The 24,011-nt window shown below is 49.3% G+C and overlaps 1 protein-coding gene and 1 long non-coding RNA gene across 4 annotated transcripts in view; one reads left to right on the plus strand and one right to left on the minus strand.

The window, feature by feature from the left end:
- Positions 1-24,011, minus strand: part of LOC132353424 (uncharacterized) — a 600,229-nt gene that overhangs the window by 396,147 nt on the left and 180,071 nt on the right. The window lies entirely within an intron of this gene.
- LOC132353857 (tubby-related protein 3-like) lies at positions 9,278-22,973 on the plus strand. The gene is given in 5 exon segments (XM_059905363.1): positions 9,278-10,037; positions 10,040-10,251; positions 21,183-21,254; positions 21,772-21,959; positions 22,925-22,973. Coding segments are annotated over 5 exon segments (1,281 nt in total).

Here is a 24,011-nt window from a genome sequence, read left to right on the forward strand (position 1 = left end):
AGGTTCCAACTCTATAACTACGTGTTGCTCTGAGTCCATAAATATTTACTTGCCTTCCAGAGGTTCTGGAAAAGGAGAATGGTCAAAACTTCAATTGCCTCCTTGGTATCTGACCCCACTTATCTTGCTGTTGAACACCTCCAAGGGTAACTCTCAAGACCCAACGAGTTGAGAGAAAAATATCCTTTAATATAGACCCAGCTAACGTGAACTTCTCACCCTCAGTGTCTCCCTCTTGGAGACAGCCGCTCCCACCGTTTCCCTGGATTTTTCTTAGAGAAGCACCAAACTTGCCACTGAGAACATTCAAATCACACGGCTTTGACTGGGCTTGAGATAATTACTGGAGAATTTCTCCCGTAAGATACGTCTGCCGCTGCCAGTCTTGTCCCCTCCAATCCATACTCCTTACGAAGAGCAAAGTGATGTTCTAAAAGGCAAATCTAACCATGTGTGTAGAAGATGCGCCATATCCCCGAAGCTCACCCGAGTCAAGGGCAACCACGATGGAAGGTGCCACGCGCACATGCAGCGTCCCACCTCAAGTGCACGCTGTGATGTTGTTCTGTTTTTCTACCTCTGGGCTTTGTCTGGAGTCACAGAGTCAGCTGAACCCGTGATTGATTAAAAGTCATTTGACTGTAAAAATGACCATCACACAAGGGAGAAGCCGGGCAGAGAGAAGAAGGTCAGGCACGGTCCTTTGACATCTATGGTAATTTACTCTCCACGTCCACATGTGAAAAGTGCTCTGAGAGAGGCAGTGAGGGCAGGGCTCACAGTGCAGATGGGCATTAGTTACAGGCAAACAGCTGTACGTGCAAGGAATCATTGCCTCTGAGGGTAACCTTCAATTAATGACGGATGGGAGTCAGCGGATAAATGCCCCCTGCTTCCTATCTTCAGTGGGACAATTCTGGGGCACGTTCTACACGCTTCATTAAAGGATCCCCAGCAAGACGGAGATCTGCCTTGCCCATAGTTGGTACCAGCTCAACAACACACAGTTTCCACTGTTCTTCCTTCCCTGTATCATTTTTCTCACCCCTTCTGTTTCCTGGGATCACCCTCCAAACAGACCACATGCACCCAAGTGCTCATCTTAGGCTCTGCTGTCAGGGGAACCCAAACTAAGATACCATCTCATTCTGGGCTTTAAACCCCTCAAAATCTCTTTGTGTTTAGGATAAAACTGAAGCTCCTTAGCTTAATGTTCAAGGCCTTTATGGATGTTACTCCTCATTTGAACCCCAAATGCCAGCAGCACCTAGCTACCTGCAATTAAAACCATCACTCAGTTACACAGCTTCACATCTTCCCTCATGCAGAGTTCTCTTTTCCTGATTTCTCTGTCTGCATCTTGTTACCGCTCATGCCTCAAGACTCTGGCTTCACACCTCCTCAGCTGGAAAGCTTTCTGCACCCGGATGCATGTGCATGGAGCCTTTTTCATAGCATTGGTATTTGCACCCCTGCCCAGCTCCCCAGGAGAATGTGTGTTCCTCAAGGGCAGGACTGGGTCTTAGCTTGTCAGTGGGGTCCAGGGCTTCATGCAGCCCTTGGCATACTCTAGGGGCACTCAGACATTTCTAAAGGGCCATATAAAGCTTTTCCTTCTGTTCTCAGCTAGATTTGGTGTCCTCGAAGTATCCTGGGCATTGTTGGTCTTTTATCTGGACAACAAAGGGACTTTTTTTTTTAAGGAAATGGCATAAAGTAACTCATTCAAACATTTGCCGACTCGTCTGCCCTGCGAAATTCCCTCTCCTGGAGGGAGCAGGAAGGATACTGATGTCCCATCAGTATCAACACCCAGGCCAAGGCACGCAGAGATGCCAGGTGGAAGAACCTGAGGGCCTTGGAATGTCAGAGCTGGGCAAAACTGAGGATTATACAGCCCGGCCAGGAAAGGGACTTGATCGAAGAGACTAGATGCCCAGGCTCCAAACTCCCAGGCAGGCGTTCTTTCCACGCACCCACATCAACTCTCACAAACACTGAGTCAGAAACAGCCTGGCTGGGCCTTGGCCTTAGCCTTTTCTAGCAGGTCAGGATGCAATAGCTTCTGAAGGGTAAGGAAGTAGGGAAGCAGTACTTCAAGGAGAATAATTGTTCTGAACACCCCAATTCAAGCTGATCTGGCAAATTTCCTCAGAGGAATGAGGATGCTCTTCGTAGAACAAATCTCAAGGAGAAGAAAAACCAGCAAGGGTAATTGAGTTGATGGATCAGGTTTTCTAGTATGTGCTCTGTATTCTAAATATTCTCCCTTATTTTCTTATTTCTATACGTACAGTCCTTTCCTCACTGTGCATTGTGCAAAATACATGATTGTGAACTTGGTGAAGTAGGAAAGGCCTTGTCTAACTCATTTCCATTTCTCCAGCATTGACTCATTGACCTTGTCCCCACCTTAGACCAACAGAAGAAGTAGTGAATTATGTATGTAGCAAGGCAGATGGACAAGTGGACAGATGATGGATGGCTGACAGATGGAGGGACAAAGGAATGGGCGGCTGGGTGAAGGCGTGGGGTCTCGCTTTAGTGCTTCCCTTCCTGCCCTGCTCCTTCACGACCTCTTCTCTGCCTTACCACCCCAAAGCCATAATCCTTTACCTTTTTCCAAGCCTACTCTAAATACAAGATCTGATTGGTTTCTCCAGCAGGTAGAGGGCCTATATGACCCAGAGATGAGGCTCTCCTCATCTCCTGGAGAGATGGCTTTCTTTATGTCCTTATCATCCCCCTGGGCCAGTCCTCAGAAGTCTGTGACGTGTCAAAGGCCATCACCCAGACACCCTGCTGGAGAGCAGACCTGAGACCCTTTTGAAGGTAGAAGTCCACTCTGGGCCATGTATGAGCTTGTGATCCATGGTCAGATGCCGACCTCCTGAGGCACTTTCCCAGCAGATGCAGATTCCTCCTTTCCCCATCTCCTCCCCATTCGTTTTAGCATTTTGCATAATGTTCATTTCCATTTCCCTAGACAGTTCCCATCATGTTTATTTCAGGAACTCCAGCAGTCACTGTTAATGTGACCTACATATATATTTTTTTGATGTCCTAGGTGTTCTCCAATTATCATTAACCCAGTATGTTTTAAAACCAGTATTAGAAGAAGAAATTATAGGAGGGAACTAGTTTTGCTTCTTTCCAATCAACAGGAGGAAATAATAAGGGATTCAATCATGAGCTGAGAAACCTGCTTCCTAAGCAAAAATCCAGAAGAAAAATTGGCCACTTGGGAAAGAAGGAAGCAAAAATTTCTTGATCCCCTACTGTATACTAGATATTTTCACCTGTTATTTCCCACAATCCTCATAACATCTTACAAAGTAAGTATCAAAATTTCCACTTTTATAGATGTGGGAACTGAGGCTTAGAGAAATTGGAAATATTCCTGAGGTAAAAAGACTAGTAAGTGCAGAAGCAGAGGTTTGAGCTATGCAAGCAAGCTTTGCAGGTCCATAAGCTGGACCAGAGGTTGCCTCTGGCTAGGTCTGACCACTACATCACACCACCACCTTTGCAGAACAGCATCCTGTGGCTTGAGAGAAAGCAGCCATGTTCTTCCTTGGCCTTGCCCCCTCAACATCTCCATGGAACACAGTTGATTGGTCCTGGGTTAGACATTCAACCTAAGTTCAACCAATCTGATTGGTCCAGGGTTGGACACTGAACTCAAGCCCAATCAATCTGATTGGTCAAGGATTGGACGTTCAGCCCAAGCCCAACCAATCATAGACTTTGTCTCTGGGATTCTTCACATTGGAACCAGAAAACAAAGCCAGACCCTCTCTGATATCTGGCAGCGGCAGAAGTGAGGCTGAGACATGAAGGCCAGGAGCAGCGGGCAGACATTCACAGGGGAAAGTGGAAGCGAAAGAGGAACAGAGAGATGGCAGAGCCCCTGCCGTGGGAAGTGCCCAAAGCCCAGCTGCATCTTCATTCTTCCTGTGGTTTGCTTGTTCAACCTTACCTTGCCCATGAGCCAATAAATATCCCTCTGCCCAAGCTGGCTCTAGTCATAGTTTAGCCTGGAACAACCAAAAAGAGTTTGCACTAATATGAAGGTCCTGTGTGTACATTTCCTAGTCCTTGGCTGGAGATGGGATAAGTAAAGGGGGGGTCAGACTGAGCCAAGGATGTCCCTTAATTCCATAACATGAGGGAGATTCACTTGAAAACCTTTCCATGCCTGAAGAGTGACTACTGGCTTCTAAGGAATTTAAAGGGCTGGTCCCAACTCAAAACAGCGCGGGATATGAGCAGGAGCAGGGAGTGGAGAGATGAGGCCGCTTCACAGCCACAACGCAGCCCACACGCCACCCCCCTTCCCTCAGCCTCCGTCTCACCATCTCTAGAATGAGACAGCTGACTAGATCAGGCTTTCAGCCACTCACCTACTGCCCTCACCATGGGAGCCAGTGTTCACACAACACTTTTTTAAAAACGGGTTCACTTTGCTGTCCTTTATCTGTGAATAACGGATTCGATGTGCCAGCCGTATTTTTCCAATACATATTAAAATGCATAACGACTCAAATGAAACACGTTCGACTGTGTGCCATGCAAATCCCCTCGGGTTCCACACTCTGCAAAATCACGGAGCAGACAATCTCTAAGAAGCCGACGACTGTGTCTTGGAAGACAGTGATAGAAGGCCAGTCACTCAGTGTTCATTCAACCAGCACAGACAGAGTCCCTGCTCCAGGTCAGCCCCACTGAGAAGCTGCAGCAATCCATGTAGTGTTAGCTGACAGGAAGGGCATGTTTACGATGGCCTAGACACTGTACTGAGTGCTTTATAGCCGTTAGCTCATTTTCATCCACTGGAAGCTCCCACGAGGTAGATATAACTAATTTCCGAATCTCAGAACAGTGAATTATTCATCACTTAATCGGAAAGCCAGTGTGTTAGTTTTCTGTCACTGCCCTAACGAATTGTCCCAAATTTAGTGGCTTAAAACATCACACATTTATAATTCCACAATTCTCTAGGTCAGAAATCCAACATGGGTCTCAACAGGCTAACATGAAGGTGCCAGCAGGCTGCATTCCTTTCTGGCAGCTCTAAGGGGAAACCTGTTTCCTTGCCTTTGCCAGCTTCTAGAGGCCACTGCAGTCCTCGGCTCATGACCACCTTCCTCCATCACAAAAGCTAGCACCACAGACCGCATCCTTCTCATGATGTCATCTCTCGGGTTCTCTGCAGCCAGAAGTACTTTGCTTTGAAGTACTCCTGTGATGAGATCGGCTCCCCTGGATAATTCAGGATCACCTTCCCCATCCGAAGCTCCTTAACCTTAACCACATCTGCAAAGCTTCTTTTGTCACTTAAGGTGACATATCCACAGGTCCCAGAGATTAGGATGCGGACATCACTGGGGGTTATTATTCTGCCTATCACAGAGAACAAGGGGCACACGAGATTCAATCCTTTATCCCAGGGGTCCCCAACCCCCAGGCCTCAGACCGGCACAGGTCCACGGCCTGTTAGGAACTGGGCCACACAGCAGGTGGTGAGCGGCAGGCGAGCGCACAAAGCTTCATCTGCCGCTCGCCATCGCTGGCATTACAGCCTGAACCCTCCCCCGCCCCCCGCACCTGTGGAAAAACTGTCTTCCACGAAACCGGTCCCTGGTGCCAAAAAAGTTGGGGACCGCTGCTTTATCCCATGGTCTTAACCACTACCTCAGAGAGAGGCAGCACTCAAGGGGCTGCTGGCTTAGCAAGAGATGGACGAGTGACAGAGAAAGCACGCCCGCCTGAAACTACAGTCCATGCTGTTTTCTTGTTTATTGTCTCTTTAACTTGAATGTAAACTCCATAAAGGTGAGGATTCTTTGTTTTTCTAATTTATTTTATTTTTTAGACAGCAGGTTCTTATTAGGTATCTATTTCACACTGAAGGTGGGGATTCTGATGCCCTGTACACAGCTGTACCTTATCACCCAGAGCCGCGCTAATACGGTGGCCACAAGCCACACTGAACACTGGAAATGTGACCGGTCCTAATTGAAATGCACTGTATGTGTAACATATACACCAGATTTCAAAGACTTAGTATGATAAAAAGAATTAAAACATCGTTATTAATATTTTTGTATTGATTACACGTTAAAATTGATAATATTTTAGACATAGGAGGTTAAATAAAATAAATTATCAAAATTAACTTCATCTTTTTCTTTTTACCTCTTTTAATGTAGCTACCAGAACATCTAAATTACATATGTGGCTCACATTGTCTTTCGATTGGATAGCACTGACCTAGAAAAGTACTTGGCACACAGCAGACACCCAGTCCGTACCAGATGAGTGAACAGAGGGGTGAAACAGTGTGAGAAAGTGGGGAATAAAACCGGCATTTTCAGGACTTCCCTGGTGGCGCAGTGGTTAAGAAACTGCCTGCCAATGCAGGGGACACGGGTTCAAGCCCTGGTCCGGGAAGATCCCACATGCCTCGGAGTAACTAAGCCTGTGTGCCACAACTACTGAGCCTGCGCTCTAGAGCCCGTGAACCACAACTACTGAGCCTGCGTGCCACAACTACTGAGCCCGTGTGCCTAGAGCCCGCACTCTGCAACAAGAGAAGCCACCGCAATGAGAAGCCTGTGCACCGCAAGGAAGAGTAGCCCCTGCTCGCAGCAACTAGAGAAAAACTGCACGCAGCAACGAAGACCCAACGCAGCCAAAAATAAATAAATAAATAAATATTAAAAAAAAAAAAAAAAACTGGCATTTTCAAATGTGCAGTCTGAGTCAGGGAGTCATGGGCTTCAAGCCCCAAGAGGCAGGCAGTGGACGTGACATGGATTCACACAGTGAACCAGTGTTTCCTGAACACCTAGCAAGAGTGAAGGTAAAATTTAGTCTAATCATCATGGTAGAACCAGTGAAGGACTGGTTGTAGGCTAGGAAGTGAGGTGGCTGAATTTCTGTTTGAGAAAGCGGGTTCTTTATGTGAGCTACAAGGCTGGATGGGGAAGGGGCTTGAGGAGATAGGGAATCACGCCCCTTTGAAGAGGAAGTAGTTAAGGAACAACATGAAGCGGCTTACAGGACAAAAGGGAGGGGAGGCTTTATGTATTTCAGAACCAGCTGGGTGAGAAGCACTTACATGGGATTGGGTAAAACTGTAAACGGAAGGATCACAAAGACAGGGAACGTCTCTGTTCTGCCCACTAAGGGTGAAAGAACAAAGGCTCTCGAGTCCAAAGTGGGGCAAATCGAGGGCAGACAGCAGGAAGGAATGTTTCATCCTAGAGATCACGAGGCTGGAGGCCGCTTCTGCAGAGATGACGTGATGCCCGGGAGCCGGGTCAACGCAGCGCTGGGCGGGGGGTTCTGGAAAGGTCAGCGCCGACCTGACCGAGAGGAGAGAACCCGCCTCGCCGGGGCCTCCAAAGCACCAGCCGGTGCTCCCAGCACATCTGGCTCTTTGTTACAGAACCGGGGGGCAGCACACTTTAGAAGGGAAGCCGATAGATTCAGAGGTGTCTCAAGACTTATCTGCAACACGTCTTCATTAAATATTTCATGGAGCAGAAAGCCCACTTCAAAGGAGGAAAGACTTTGCAGCGTCCACAGAAAAACTGGTGTTTCCCTGCCAAAGTGGGAGCCAGCCACGGAGCTTGCACTCCTCACTGGTGTTTTGTTTTCCCCTCTGGGCACATGCCAATTAATTTCAACACAGAAACGTAACTCACAAATGTCCAATCCATACCAGTGGGACAAGGGAACCAGGGCTGAAGCCGGGAGGGAGGAGGCTGCATTGTGAGCACCGAATGTGGGAGGGGGTGCCCTCACTCTGCACTGCGGGCAGCCCTTGCCCCGTTCCTGGGATCCAGAGGGAGCCCAGGTACTGCCTGCAGCCTCCCTGAGCCTCCAAATGCCCGGCAAAGGCAAGACTTTCCTGCACAAGTGAGGCTACAACAGGGCCAGGGACAGAGAAGAAAACTTTCATGGAAAAAAGGAGGCGATTTCTGGGAAAGAAGGTGAGTTTTACACCAATATTTACTTTTTCTCCCTTCCAAAATCCCACTGAAAGGATTTTGAAAGTAAAATAAAAGCACAACACCAAGAATGTACCCTGATATAAACTATGGACTGAAGGTGATGATGTCCCGATGCAGGTGCATCAGTTGTAACAGGTGGGGGTACTGATGATGGAGGCAGCTGTGGACGGGGGTGAGGGTGAAGCTCTGTGCTTTCCTCCTAAGTTTGTTATGAACCTAAAACTGCTCTAAAAATAAAGGTCTTTTTAATTAAAAACTAAAACAAAATAAACCAACAAACATGAAGAAAATGAGCAAGGAGACAAAAGCGACGGAACACTGGAAGCAAGAAAACAAGTGAAGAAGTAACAGACTTAGACCCCAGGCGACGGACGCCTAAGCCTGCAGGGAGCTGAGAAGCAAACCCATTTACGTAATAGGGGGTCCCCAAAAGGCTCGGCACCAGGAATTTCTGGAGTCCTTCATGGGCCCCCCTTAGCTTGTGAGATAAAGTGGGGAGGCAGGAGCTGCATTCTGAGACCACCCGCCCCCAGGTTCACCATCTGAGCTCAAGACACACCTGCTCCGACCTCACAGCAACCCACAGGGTCATTTCTTATTTCCAGCCTCATTTTCCCCAAGTCTCTTTTTTTTTGAAAATGTTCAATCCTACAGAAAAATTGAAAAGGACAATGAATTCCCTTCATTTGATCACTAATGATTATTTTACACATTTTCTTTATATGTGTGTGTGTGCAAGTGTGTGTGCAAGTGTGTGTGGTGTGTAAACCATTTGAAAGTATTTCAGCCTATATCTCCTAAGAATAAGGACATTCTCCTATACAATCATATAAGAAAAATTGACAATCAGTTTATAATTTTATCTAATATGTAACACGTATTCAAATTTCCCCAATTGTTCCTTTGGGGAAGCTAGAGTGTCCTTTGTAAACAGCTTTGTTTCTTTCTTTGAGTCTAAAACCAACAAAGGTTCACGCGTCGTGTTAGGTGGGGATGCTCTCTGACCTCGTTTAATCTAGACTCCCATTACTTCAAACTGCAGTTATCAGACCAACAGCATCGCATCACCTCAGGTACTGTTAGAAATGCAGAGGCTCAGGCCCAACCCCCCCCCACCTTCTGAATCAAAATCTGCCTTTTAACAAGATCGCCAGGTGGTTTGCATGCATGCTGAAGTTTAAAAGGCACTGACCAGGCCAGGCAAGGCTGGCCCCCAGCGCGGGTGTGGACAAGGTCGCTGCTCTCGGGGCAGCAGGATGGAGGTGTCGCGCCACCGCCCAGGGCCCCGCGGGGACAGTGCCTTTGAGGATGAGAGCATGAAGCTCCGGCAGCTGAAACTGGATAATCAGACAGCGCTGCTGGAGAAGCAGCAGAGGAAGAAGCGCCCGGAGCCACTCGTGGCGCAGCCGAACCCGGAAGCCCGGCCACGTGGGTCAAAGCCGAGGGGAAGCGAGGGGCACGCTCCGCTGGTGGAACCTCACGCCCCGCCCAGCGGTGTCATCCTGCATGGCAGTGACGGTCCCGCTGCCCTCCTGAAGCCAGATGCTCAAGACGTGGAAACCAGACTTCACGTTCTCTCAGTAGGATCTTCTGCCAGGGAGGAGGATACTGAAGGAAGTGCTGATAGAGATAGCACTTGGGACACTGCTTCCAAGCCAGATCTTCAGGAGATTCTCCAGAAACATGGTATCTCAGGGAGTTTGAACTTTGATGAGGAGGAGAGTGATGGGGAGGAAGGAGAAGGGAAAAAACTAAGATCTCATTGGTCGTATTCAGAGGCAGAGAGACCCAGTTCTGCATCCAGCCAGAAGGCAACCACAGATACAGGAGCTTCTGGAACTGCAGCCCAGGACACTGATAACCAGCTGGGAGAAACAGAGAATTTAGAGGGCTTTGCATACAGTCCTGCCCCTCGAGGTGTCACAGCGAAGTGTCAGATAACTCGGGATAAAAAAGGAATGGATCGGGGGCTTTTCCCCACCTACCAAATGCACTTGGAAAAGGACAAAAATCGGAAGGTAGAAAGCGGAAAAAGAGCAAAACATCCTACTACCTTATCTCCACTGATACAACAGATTTATCTCGTGAAAGGGAAAGTTATATTGGCAAACTCAGGTCCAACCTGATGGGGACCAAGTTTACAGTTTAGGACCATGGCGTCAGCCCAGCCAAGGCCCAGGGTTTGGTAGAAAAGGCCTGCATGCGGCAGGAGCTGGCCGCCGTCTGCTACGTGAGTGCCGCCCCCCGTTTCTTCAGCCTCCTGGCGTCCCAGCCCTGGGCTTGCAGTGCCCCCGCCAAGCTTGTTTCTGTATACTCAAGTTATTTATGAATTGCCAAGTTTAGCTGGATTTACTGTTTCAGCCGGCCCTCACTCACCTCCTCTTCTCTCTTCCCAATGCCACCGTGTTAACGCAGGCCCTCCTTACCCCATACCCATTGGCTCGCAGGTACAGTAAATTGGAAGCCGGTCTCTGCTTTTCGCCCTCTCGACCTGGTTCATCCTGCACAGCCGCTGCTGAGCGGTCCAGCTCCAGAGGATGCTGCCCTTCTCCTGCTCCACATCCTCTCAGGCTGCCCCTTGAGCCCAGAATCAAGCCTGGACACTGCACCTTTCCCTCCCGGCTCCCCGGCTGGCACGCTCCGTGTGCGCTCCCGTCATTCTAGCTGCTCCTCTCGCGCCTGTGCCCCACCTGAGAGCCTGCCCTTCCCCTCCTTGCCTCTGCCCGTCCACCAGGGTCAGCAGAGGGGTCTCTCCCGACACTAGATGTGCTTGATCCTCCCCTCGGTTCCCCGCGCTTCCTCTACTGCCCCAGACTGCTTCTTCAGCACCATCCTTCTCTACCAGCTCGTAAAGTCCCATTCACTGCTGTTTCCACGTGAACACAGACCTGGCGCGTAGTGGGCATGCGAAGTTGTGGAGTCAAAGAAGTAAGAAGGAGTTAACCCGACTCAGTTGTTGCTTTGATCCCAAAGTCTCAACTTTCCATCAGTTGGAATTAATCTCATCACTTGATTCCCATGAGATTTTATCTAAGTGGCTGAGAATCATTTGACTTAACACTTTATAATGTATAGATGTTTTCTCTTAGCTTCAGAATCAATTAAATATTTTAACTATGAAAAAAAAGGGCACAGAGAGACATACAACACATCCATACACACCACATACACACGCGGATGTATATATATAGACACCCACACACATACATCTATACATACCTGTATACACATGTAGACACACATACATGTACACATATACACAGCCACACATAAACACACCCTCACACATACATGTGTACACATCCACACACATGCATATATACACAAATACTCGCAACCACACACATACCTACATACACACACACATACACACACAACTATAGCCTCTTTGTTTGTTTCTCACAGGCAATGGCTTTCTTTTTTTGTCTGAAAGGTCCAGGCCAGTAGCCTTGTAGAAAGCCCCACATTGTGCATTTTTCTACTTGCTTCCTCATGATTCGATTCAGAGTAAACATTTTTGGCAAGAATATTATGTAGATGATGTCATCGACTTCTCACTGTATCACATCAGGAGGCCCGTAACGTCAGGACTTCCCTCTCTTAGAGACACTAGGTTTGATCATCAGTTAAGGTGGTGACTACTATCTTCACCATAAAGGCCCATCTTTCCCACTGTAATTTGTAGTTAATCTGGGGGCTGATTCTCTGGAATCATATTAATTTCCTGCTCCCCAATGCCTTTCACCCAACGGTCTCAGCATCCCTTGGGGGCCTTGCACTGGAGGTCGCAAATTGGTAACTTTCTCATTCCTTCTACGTTGATTGCTGGCATTCTGCTGTGAAGTGTTTCTCTCTCCTCTTCTCTCCGCCACCCTCCACCCCCATCTCTCCTGGACTACTACCAACCATGAACTCATAAATACTGTATTATTCTATTTGATGCTCAAAAACTATCCTTGTGGGAGCCCACACAAGCTGGCAGCCGTCTGTCTTATTCCTTTCTGCATGTCTAGGAGCTGTGTGACTTTGGACAAGTGATTTAACTTCTCTGTTTTTCAGTTTCACCATCTGTTAAACAGATGATAACTGACCATCAGCTGATGGGTTGGTGTAAGAATTCACTGAAGGAATGCGTGTAAAACCCTGGCAACTGTGCCTGCTACATGATAAGCCCTATGTAAGTGCCCATTATTATATGTATTCTTGTGATCTTTACCATCATCACCACCACCACAAGCCCAGCCTTCAGCACAATGCCAGAGCTCCACAGGAAGTTTAGAAAGGGAGGAATTGGGGAGGGAGGAGAGGAGAAAGGGTGGGGTAAAAATCTTTAAAGAAGAGAGAACATGTCGGAAAGTCCCAACACCACCTTCCTCCCCACCCCACCCTCGCTCCCCCACGCATGACCGGGTCCTAGCTACCATCCAGCCCACACCACTGCTCCCGGAAAAATATTTGGTGAACTGAATTAACATGGGGCTCTCAGATAAACCCAAATGCTGGTTGAGAACACGTGTGCTCTTTCCCATCTGCTGCCTTCCAAACAAGGTTGGTCTTATTATTTCAGATGACACGCAGTTCTCTGTAAATTTGCTTGTCGTGCCAATCCAGCTTTTATGTAAGTGTGTTTCATTTCCCTCTGCATACAAGTCACTGATGCAAGGCAGCTACATCCCAGGTCTGCTGTGCTCCCTGAAAGATGGCCTCGGACAAGTCTTCAGTTCCTTGACCTCAGCAGGCACCTTGGACCTCTCTGCAGAGACCGTGAAGGGCCTCGGAATGTTGAGGGGTAAGGATGGAAGAGAGGAAGCAAGGAGAGCAGGAAGCGGGTGCCTGTTGAAGCTGGCGATAAGTGCGTGAGTTGGTTGTATTATTTTCTCTAATTGCACGTATTTGGGATTTTCCATTCCAACAAGTTGAGGGAGAAAGCCTCTGAGAGCTGGGCATCTCGTGTGAGTTTTGCAGGGTGAATAGGAGTTTCTGATCCAGTGAGAAACAGAAGAACAATCCAGATAGAAAGAGACGTCACAGGAGAAGAGCCCACAGAGAAGTACAGCCCGGTAGAAGGTTGCTCTGTTTCAACGTCAACCAGTGAACTGCGATTGGATGCTGGCACTACCCACCCAGTTAGTGCAGACCCCACAAGTTAAGCAGGCCTCCTGACAAGACTTGCTCTCACTTCAGACACCAACTACAAGTGGGGTCCCAGGCCACCCATGCTTCTGCCCAACTGGTTTCAAATTGGGGGGGAGGTTCCTATGTCCCCCTTTGATAATTCACTACAACAGCTCACAGAACTCAGGAAAGTGCTCTACTCATTATTAGAGTTTTATTATAAAAGATACAGATCAGGACCAGCCTAATAATGAAACACACCAGACAGGTCTGGGATGGGAAGGACCCAGACGCTGAGCCCCCACGTCCTCTCCCTGTGGGAGTCAGGATTGTCCCCCTCCAGGCACATGGATGGGCTCAGCAACCAGGAAGCTCCACCGAGCTTCAGTGTCCAGCATTTTTATTGGGGTTTCGTTACAGAGGGATGATTACTAACTCAGTCTCCAGCCCCTCCCCACAGCCCGGAGGGCAGGCTGGTTCAAAGCTCCAACCCTCTAATCATGCAGGTGGTCTTTCTGGGGACCCATCTGCATACTGAGTCAACTAATCTCATTAGCATAACTTAGGTTTAATTTAAGGGGCTCATGAATTACAAAGGTACTCCCACCACTTGAGAAATTCGTTTCAGAAGCTCTATGCCAGCAACCCAGGATAAAGGCCGGACAAATTCCTTATTATACAACAAGGGTACATGCAGTGGAGAACACGAGGCAACAGGCAGGCACCGAGGACAGGCTCTGTACCTGTGCTGCTCTGGGTGCTCTATCTGCACGAGACATCACTCAGTCCTCACGGCTCACTGCAAGGTGTGTGTGCAGGGGAGGGAGAAAGTGACAGAAAGCAGGAATGGGAAGAAGGGAGAGAGATGGAGGGACAGAGAGAGAAAGGTGGGGGAGAGAGAGTGGACAAAAGAGAGAGAGAGCTGGTGGAAGGCAGAGGCGGGAAGGAAAGAGAGGAAGAGAAGGATTTCAACTCCATTTTACAGGAGTCTGAGCCCCAGAGAGAGTGAATGTCAAGTCCAAAATTACTTGGGTATTAGAAGGCAGCAACAAGACTCAAATCTAGGCCAACTGGACTCCCACCTGTGCTTTTTCAGTCTGGAGCAGAGGACAAAAGTGAGCTTAGGAAGGATCGTGTATAACAAAGGTGCTGAGACTTTATTCTGTTGGGTAATAAGAACGGGCAGAGGTTTGCAGGCAGGGAACGCAGTAAGACCTGCACCCGCAGCTCCATGGGACGTGGAAAGGAAGGAGCCGGCAGGAGTGGGAGGGCAAAGAGAAGAACTGGGTCCAGATGGGCCCAGAGGAGGCCCAAACTAGAGGAGTCAGGGAGGTGATGGGGTGGGGAGCCAGACCAGACGCAAGGATGGGCTGCAGGCGGACCAACTCCCATGTAGGAGCAGGGACCCTTTCCCTGCCATCTAAACGCAAGTGGGCCCACTATGTTATACAATACCCAGCCTCTGCTTTCTATACGTGCATGTCAGACAATTCTGCTCTTATGCAAGCCCACGTGTAATCCTTTCAGCATCCCAGCTGTCACTGGTGCAGAGAATCCAACCAGTTCCCCTTTCCCCTTGACAGTGTACACTAGACCTTCCTACAGTAGAGAGGCTGCTGGCACTTTCCCCCACCCAGAGTTGTCATGGGAGATCTACAAAGAACCAAGAGAAGTGACTTGAGGCTTTTGCACAACATCCTGGACAGGCCAGGCCAAGTATTCGTGGGCAGCCCAGCTCATCTCCTTTGGAGAGCCACACCCCACCCCCTTGCTTGGGGTTCTAGAGCAAATGTTTGGGACGGTACACCTCACACACACTTGCTGCAGTGAAGGGCTTACAGCCAGGCTCGGCCAAACTTGCTTCTTCATCCCCCAGCGACAGTGATTGGTCCAAGAGAAGCCAATCAGAATCCTTCCTTGGAAGTGAAGGGCAGCCCTGTTCCCGTTTGGGTTTCTACCACTACCAGTCACATCCTCTAAAGGCAGGGAGCACACCAGTCCAGCAGCACCAAGAAGGCACTGGGGTGGGGGTGGGGAGAGACAGGGGACAACGTCTGAGAGGCCCGGGCTCAACCCGTGAACTTCCAAGTTACATGAATCAATTATTTTTTTCTTTCAAGATAGTCTGAAGCAAGTTTCTGTCCCCTGATTCCAGAGAGGACCTGCTAATCCATGACATGGCTTTGAATCAAATGTTACACCACCTTCACCACGTCCCCTAGGCTCTCTTGGTGTCTGGGGCAGTGTTCTGATCCGTTTGTTTACTATCGGTCCTGGCCTGGGGAAAGAGACCTGGGTGCTGCAGGGTTTAGAAACTCACATGAGCAGCGGGCTGGCAGATGGGAAGGGTCTCGCATCTCAGCACGAAAACCCTTGCAGCGCACCTTGCAGGGAGGCAGTCAAGGAGAGCCAATCTGTGGAAGGCAGGTGCTCAGGGCCGAGTGTGCGGGACCGGGATGCAAACGGGCTGTCAGCAAAGAAACCGACGGTAAAGGGAACGCCTACCAAGGGGCATCAAGGGGTTGGGCAGGGAATGAGAGGAGGTGGCAGGAGCTCGGACTAGACAGAGAGGAAATAAGAAGAGTGCATTTCCGCTCGAATTAAGGTAACTGGCCCAGAATTCTGGGTGCTAACTTTTGCCCCAGCTCCTAGTAGAGAGATTCCACACACAAATCTGGGCTATAACACAGCGGTAGATTCCACCGGACCCAGACTGGGAGCAGAGACTCCCAGACCGTGTTTTTCATTCATTATTGTTCTTGTTAATAACCGGCGGCAGCAGAGCCACAGCAAACAGCCAGTGGACTGTGTGTGCTGCGCAGCGCGCTCGTAGCCTCTGTTAACACCGGATTCGGTCTTGGGTCCTTGTTCAGCTCGGTCCGGTGAGCAGTGGGATCCCATTTCCCAGATGAGGATGCTAACGCTTGAGAGGTTAAGTAATTCATTCCCAGCTTCTAAGTGGTAAAGTCATTACACAGATAGGAAAACTAAGGCCCACAGAGAGAAAGTGACTCGCTCCATGTCCCACAGCAAGTCAAGCTAGCAGAAGGATTCCGACTCAAACTCACAACTCAGGGTTCTCGGTCCAGTGCTCTTCTCCCGGCAGACCTAAACTATTTCAGCAGCACCAAAGGAACACCATCCAGAGAACAGGCTATACCATTAGGCTGACTGCTGTTCTGCATTCTTGGATCCTTCCATGAGAATTTTAGCCAATGCCAAGGGTTCAGAGGAGGGGTACTTTTGGGGTGGATGAACCAGAGGCTGTAAATTGGCAATCCACGGGCTGGTCAGAAGCGTGTTTGTTTTGCCTGCAGAGTGGTATACGAATTTGATTCAATACTTAAAAATTGAGGGCTTCCCTGGTGGCGCAGTGGTTGAGAATCCGCCTGCCAATGCAGGGGACACGGGTTCGAGCCCTGGTCTGGGAGGATCCCACATGCCGCGGAGCAACTGGGCCCGTGAGCCACAACTACTGAGCCTGCGCGTCTGGAGCCTGTGCTCCGCAACAAGAGAGGCCGCGACAGTGAGAGGCCCGCGCACCGTGATGAAGAGTGGCCCCCGCTTGCCGCAACTAGAGAAAGCCCTCACACAGAAACGAAGACCCAACACAGCCAAAAATAAATAAATTAATTAATTTTAAAAAAAAAATTAAAAATTGAGAGGTTCCACACACGAACCTGGGCTATAACACAGCGGTAGATTCCACCACACCCAGACCGGGAGCAGAGTATCAACCAAGCACAGTGAGTGATGAACCAGAGTTCATCCTCCCTACCTCCATCTCCATTCAGAAAACTCGGGCTTTCCTACTGTGTTCGTACATAGGATCTGATAGAACTAGAAAATGATGCAACCCCTGCATCAAGTTGATCCTTTATGACAGTCAGATGGTCTTCTGCAAAGCTGCTGTGCATAACAGAAAACTCCCAACCCCCAGTGGTACAAAAATATTTATTACTCTAAGGTATGTAGATTTCAGGGGACGCTCTACTTCTGGCTTTGTGGGGTGTGGGGCGAGCTCGGGTCTGCTCCACATCTCTCTCCAGGACCAGCAACTCATCTGGGCAGTCCCTTCTCCTAGCAAATGGCAGAAATGCAAGTCTGGGCAAAATTACACAAGTACGACTCTGCGTTTGTGCATCTACTAGCATTTTATTGGCTAACAGCCCATTACCACACCCAGAGCCAATGGAGTAGAGATAAATACTCCACCTTCTCTGTAGAAAGACACTACAAAGTCCTAGGGCAAACAGAAAGTCACAAAAATTATAATAAAAAAAAAAATCCCACAAGGACTCAGAGGCAAAAAATATACAAACCAATTTTCACTGCAAAGTAAAGGAGCTGTTACAGTGGAGGATTACTGGACTGAATGTCAATATTATGACATAGTATGAGTGTATTTCGTGTTTGGTAAATGCAATCATTGTTGCTTTTGTTGTGGTCATCCATTTACAATGCTTGGTGTCAGTTTATCTCTTGTAAAAATAAAATACAGTGTGTGTGTGTGAAAAAAAAAAAAAGAAATTAGTAGGAATTCAAAAAAAAAAAAAAGTCCTAGGGCAAGGGGTGTGGGTGTATAATCCTATCACAAGGAGGGAGTGAAGCCTTGGGACTGATCAATCTACGACACTCATAATGCATCAGCCCTTTCAGTCACTGATTTGCCACTCTGTTGGGCCCTGCGGGAAAGGAGGACAGAGATGTGATGGGGTGGGTTGCAGTCTGTCTGCACTACGCCGGAAGACTGTACTCAGAGCTAAATAGAGAACAAGAGGCCGCAGTGGAAAAATGCACTGGAGAGAGGGGAACAGCCCATGCCTCTGGAAAAGAAGGACAGCGCTCGGGTTCCGTGATCCGGGGACCTGCGGCAGGAGGCAAGTGTCAGAGCACAAGGTACGGCTGCTCTCACCACCCGAGAGCCAGCCAAGGCTAATGCGGAGGCGGTCTGAGGAGGGGGCCCCTGTGGGCGGACAGGGCCACGGCACCAGAGGCACTTCTCGCTAATAGGCCTGCTTCAGACAGTGACTCACCAAGCGCAGGGATGGATCCCAAGCCCAGTGAGGGTCCCGCAGTCCTCAGGTCAGGGCTCAGAGAGGACCAAGCCCTGGGCAGTCAGCCAGACCAGATTCTGCCGGGATGTCTCTGAAAACCTCCTCCAGCCTGAGTCACTGAGGCTTTGAAAGCTCTGCTTTAACCCACTTCAAGCCTCGGGCTTTACTTGAGAAAAGTTGTACAACAAGAAAGAAGAGGAAAGAAAAGGTGGTGACTGGAAAGGGATTTTTACAAATACACAGACTGGGTCTTTTAAGGGAGGGCAATTCCTTGGTGGGCACGGTTGTCCTGGGCTAGAGAGAGAGACCACCCAGCCCTCTCTCTTTGGAGAAGCCTGGCAGAGCAACATCCTGGCTTCCTCGGCAACACTGACCAACAAGAAGTGAATTACATCTCCATCAGCATTTATATGTCTCACGTGGGGCTGCGGTGGCTTGGGATGGACAAAGATTCTTCTCTCCCCCAAACCGGCCCCTGAAGCCAAGAAGTCCCACCAACCCCATCCTTCAGTAGCCAAATCAGCTCGAGCACATGCTCGGGAAGAAAACACATAATAAACGTCAAAGCTGAGCTCAGCTCCTGGAATTCAAAATCATGTAGCTGGTCCAAACTCGTGAGAATAGCATAAATGAACAAGTTCACTTCCGTAACTTTACAGATGGAGCAGCTGAGGCTTTGGGTTCAAGCGGGTCTTCAAACATTAGTTTTCCTCTAAGAATGGGAATAAATAAAATGAGGACTTTGGGGCAGACACTATGTTGAGGACCACGGCAGCTGCCAGCCCCTGGTCTTAACCTTTGTAAGAGTAAGGCACTCTCTGCCCATGCTTTCACCTCTGCCTGCTCACCCTTCCTCCCTGTACCATCGTTTGCTTGTCCGGGTCTTATGGAACCTTCAAGACACAGCCTGGGAAATACCTACTCTAGGAAGCCCAACTTTTCCCCTCCTCACCATCCCAACTCTTGTCCTGCTGGACCCAACGTCTCCCCTTCTGGGGTCCCAAAACACCTTCCTTTCTCATTCACCAAATGAGATAATGTGTCTTGTTTCTTTTTCCACATAAGCCTGTGCGAGGCACGGACCGTTTATATTTTATTAACACTAGGAAGTACACAGCCCTTGTGTAGTTCATGCTATAGAGTAGATACCCCATCCACATGTGGACTAAATGAATGGGGGATGCTTATTATGCATATGATGAAGAGTAGATTTGGTAAGTCATAAAGCGCAGACCCACCGCCCAGAGCAGCTACAGCCGGCAGTGGGTGCTCGATAAAACTTAGTTTGAATACAACTAAAAGGCCAGCCGGAACCCCCAGATGGCCGAGGACATCCTGATGCTGCCCAGGGGAATCTGACGGTGAACGCCATTAAGCACATCCATAAATCCAGCAGCGTCTCTGGGCCTCAGCCCAGAGGAGCTCATGCACCCACAGCCGTGGTCCTGCAAGAATAATGATGAGGGAGGAAGAGTAATCAAGAGAGGATGATGGAATAACTGAGCAGCCATCAGAGCATTACCAGGGCCTTGGGGAGCCCCGGGCACCTCGGGCAGGGCCGGGAGGAAAGCAGAAATCAGGAGGGCTTGTCAGAAACCAATGGCATGGGCGGAGAAGTCCAAGGTTGGAAGAAGGGGCTGTTTTTCTCCAGATGACTTCCAGGAGCTTCCGAGAGGGGCCATTACAATGATGCATAGCTGGAGGGGCCTTCAGAGAGGCTGCCTCCTCTTGAGGACAAAATATTAAGCCATCGGTCAAATTTAAACACCCTCCCATCAAGAGTGTGGTTGAGGATAAAGGACTGTGATTCTCCATCATCCGCAGCTTAAGAACCAGCCCAGGAGGGAATGCCCAGGGGAGGGTCATTGATGGGGGGGCCCAGGTGAAGTGTGTGATTTAGGGAGGGACTGTGGCAGGGACAGCTACTCTCCCATCATCAGGGGGCCACTGGGTTACAGCCCCGCCCCAGAGAGAAGTGGTGAAAGGGGCGGGAGTTATTAATTCTCGAATGCTCTGAATGTCCATTGGCCCCTGTGGCAGATCCATATCTCAACAGCACTAGCTACTGCGAATTGAGACCCACCCACACATTAAACATTTTGGACCCTGGTCCTCATCTCCACCAAGGAAGGGATGGCACTCCCACCTTAGGGAGACTGAGTCACTGGGTCACAGCTTGGCACTACTAACTGGTCCCACATTGCGCATCCAGAAAATGTTGGAGGGCTGGGATTTGAACCCATGGATCCACCCCAAAGCTCACTGTCTTTCCTCAGCCCCACGCTGGCTGTTTGCTCTCATCACACTTCTCCCCCCGCAGGCAGAGGCTGAAGTGTTCTGGCTCAGGATGGGCGGAGGGCCTCCAGCTCAACTCGCACATGGTTCATCCTCCTGTTGCCTCCTGGCCCCACTGATCAGCCCACCCATATCTGCTGCCTATGTCCCGAGCTCTGTGCTGACACCAGGTAGGGGAGGAGCGAGGACGGCCGCCCCGAGGCAACTCCAGCTCCTTAAGATGTTCACAAACCTTCACTCCTAACTGTCAGAGCAAATTCTCCAAGGTGAGAATGGCCCTCTCCATTCTGCCAACCGAGAAACAGCGGCTCAGAGGGGCGCCGGGAAGGACTGTGTGTTTCTCCCTGCCCCACGCGAGGAACTCAGCACACCTTATATATGTAGGCGGAGCAGCGGAGCCCTCAAGGTGACAGAAAGAATAACTGCTCAAACTGGGGCCTCAGACCCACTTTCCCTGCCTCCTCCATCACCCAAATGTGGACTTTTTTCTCTCTCACTGCTGTAGACTGAATTTGCCTCCACCCCCCGAATTCACATAATGAAGCCCTGACCCCCAATGAGACTGCTCTTGGAGATGGGGCCTTTCAGGTGGTATTTAAGGTTAACTGAGGTCATGAGGCCAAGGCCCTATCCTGTAGGACACCAGAGCTGGCTGTCTCTCTGCCTCTGTCTCTCTCTCCATGTGTACACACAGGCCAAGCGAGGACACAGCGAGAAGGCGGCCATCTGCAAGTCAGGAAGAGCGGCCTCGTCGGGCATCAACCCTGTGGGCACCTTGATGTTGAACATCCAGCCTCCAGAACTGTCAGAAAATAAAATTCTATTGTTTAAGCTACCCGGTCGGTGGATCCTGTTATGGCAGCCTGAGCTGACCCTACAGCTACTTTCAAGACTGTCTCGGGCTTCCCTGGTGGCGCAGTGGTTGAGAATCTGCCTGCTAATGCAGGGGACACGGGTTCGCGCCCTGGTCTGGGAGGATCCCACATGCCGCGGAGCAACTAGACCCGTGAGCCACAACTACTGAGCCTGCGCGTCTGGAGCCTGTGCTCCGCAACAAGAGAGGCCACGATAGTGAGAGGCCCGCGCACTGCGATGAAGAGTGGCCCCCGCTTGCCGCAACTAGAGAAAGCCCTAGCACAGAAACGAAGACCCAACATAGCAATCAAGCAATCAATCAATCAATAAATTAAAAAACTTAAAAAAAAAAAAAAAAAAAAAAGACTGTCTCTTTCTTCAGCCTGTAGGGTTTTTGTACACCCCTCACATCCTCTTGTTCTCCTCAGATCACGGCCAGCTTCTCTGGCTCCATCTTGCTGATGAGGCTCTTACTGGTATCTGGTCTGTGCATGCCACGAGGGCCTCCCTATTCCTGGAGCCGAGGTGGGAGGAGGCTGTCTGAAGCCTTTCCCAAGCCTCTCATGCTGCTTATGGCAGCAGTGGGCAAATCCCTCATGAAGAGCCTGGACGTTAAGTGGGACCAAGGGTGCTTCGGGCTACACTGGTGGAGGGGAGCCTGGTCACAGTGCAGTGTCACTGTCACCAAGGTGGGACCATTTCTAACTGCAGAAGTCAGAGAGTCACCAGACACTAGAACCACATGATAAAGCGGACACAGCATGGACTTGACTTCTGGCTCTGCCACTTGCTGAGAGACTGGTAGTCAATAGGGCTATGCGCCAGCATCCTGGCACCCTCCTTTCAGGTGGGTGGTAGGATTGATCTTCCCGCCTCCTGGATGTTGGGTGTGGCCATACGACTTGCTAAAGCCACTGAAATGAGACCTTTGAGGGCCAAGGCTTGCCTCACTACACTTCCTTTTCCCTCTGGCATGGCAAACAAGGTTCCATACGGTGGCTGCTCCATCAGCCTGGGTTCCTAAATGAGCAAAAGAGCACGGAGCAGAACACATCGCTGTCCCGTGGTGGACACACAGAGTGAGCAAGAAATAAACCTCTGTTTTCAGTCACAAAGATTCAGGGGCTATTTGTTGCTACAGCATAACCTAGCTCATCCTGAGTGATACAGACACATTGATTAAATCACAGTCTCCTTGAGACTTCATTTCTGCACCTGTAAAATGGAGATAATAGTATCTCACTCACAAAGTTTTAGGGGATAATATATACCATGCTTGGTACATAGTAGGTCTTTGACAAACGTTAGCTCTCTCTCTTTCTCTTCTCTGCACTGTTTTCCCCCAAATCCTTCGTGATGGCATTAGACATTTTGAGGCACCATTCCTTTAGGACAGATGCTCAGGCACATCCGTCTATGTGTCCCTAGGACCTTGTACTATGTTGGCATCACAGCAAGTACGCAGTACGTACGTATTATTGAACGCTTATATAGCAACTAAACTCTGACCAAGTTGTTAACTCTGTGCTGACTACCAGATTCTGAGGTCTCTGATAATCTCTCCTGCCTCTCACCTTCCAGGATATACATTTTTACCTTCTTCCCAGATCAAGATGGCACAAAATCCTAGACTCCTGGGGCTAGATGGGCAAATAAGTCCCCTTCTTTCATGCAGTAGTGGGATTCCCTCCGCAAGAGCCCTGCTGATCAATTTCTCAATCTCTGCCGAGACACTTTCAGCAACAGAGAACTTGCTTCCTACAAAATGCTCTTCTATATTTGGAATTAGGAGGTAGGTTTGGTTCTGGGCCAAATCCACAGGCCCTTCTAGCTACTCTACAAAGCATGTGCCATTATTATCACCCCATCATAAGATGGGACTCTAGGAAATCACGGTTCAGAGAAGCAGATCAATTTGCCCAAGGTCACACACCCAGTGCATTATCTTGTAGCCACACAAATAGTACACACTTGAGAAATGTTAACAGATTGATTCACAGCTCAGTCCTGGGAGGGCCATTCCTAGCGACTCCAAATCTTCATGTAAACACCACCCCAGAATTTCCACCTTGGCTTTTGGGAACCTTAACAATGCAAACAGCCCTTCAGCACTGTTAAGACATAAATCTCAATAAATGATTTCCAATAACACAGTCCTTGCCAGGAAAGGAAACATTTACACTGCTGCCTGAGCATAATATAGGTTAATATTTCAGGATGCATTAAATGTGTAAATGTTTAGAGTGTGGTGAAGTTCTGGTTGTGAGTCAGGGCACTCTTCAGAAAAGACCAGATGCTGAAGGGAAGGGAATATTTTTAGACTTGGACCCAACCTGACACTACCCGTAAGTACTTCGTGTTAGTGGGCACAGTGCGCAAGGCAGGAAAATAACATGTTGGTTTCAAACAGATGCTCCTGAACCTTTAGTACAAGCTGATGACTTCAAGATGGGCTGGCTGCTTTGTGGCTTCTTTGGACACAGTCGAAATTAGGATGGGATTTGGTGCATGACAAAGCACCAAACCTGCCCAAGATGTGCCTGAAAAACTAAAGAATGGAGATGCGTCAGACGAGCCACTGCTGAAATCAAAGGCACATGCGGGAGACTGGAATACTCAGTTGGCCTCTGGAGGAAGCAAAAGGAGGAACACAAGACGGGGGATGAGA

This window comes from Balaenoptera ricei, chromosome 19 (genome assembly GCF_028023285.1).
Source record: "Balaenoptera ricei isolate mBalRic1 chromosome 19, mBalRic1.hap2, whole genome shotgun sequence".
NCBI lineage: Eukaryota > Metazoa > Chordata > Mammalia > Artiodactyla > Balaenopteridae > Balaenoptera > Balaenoptera ricei.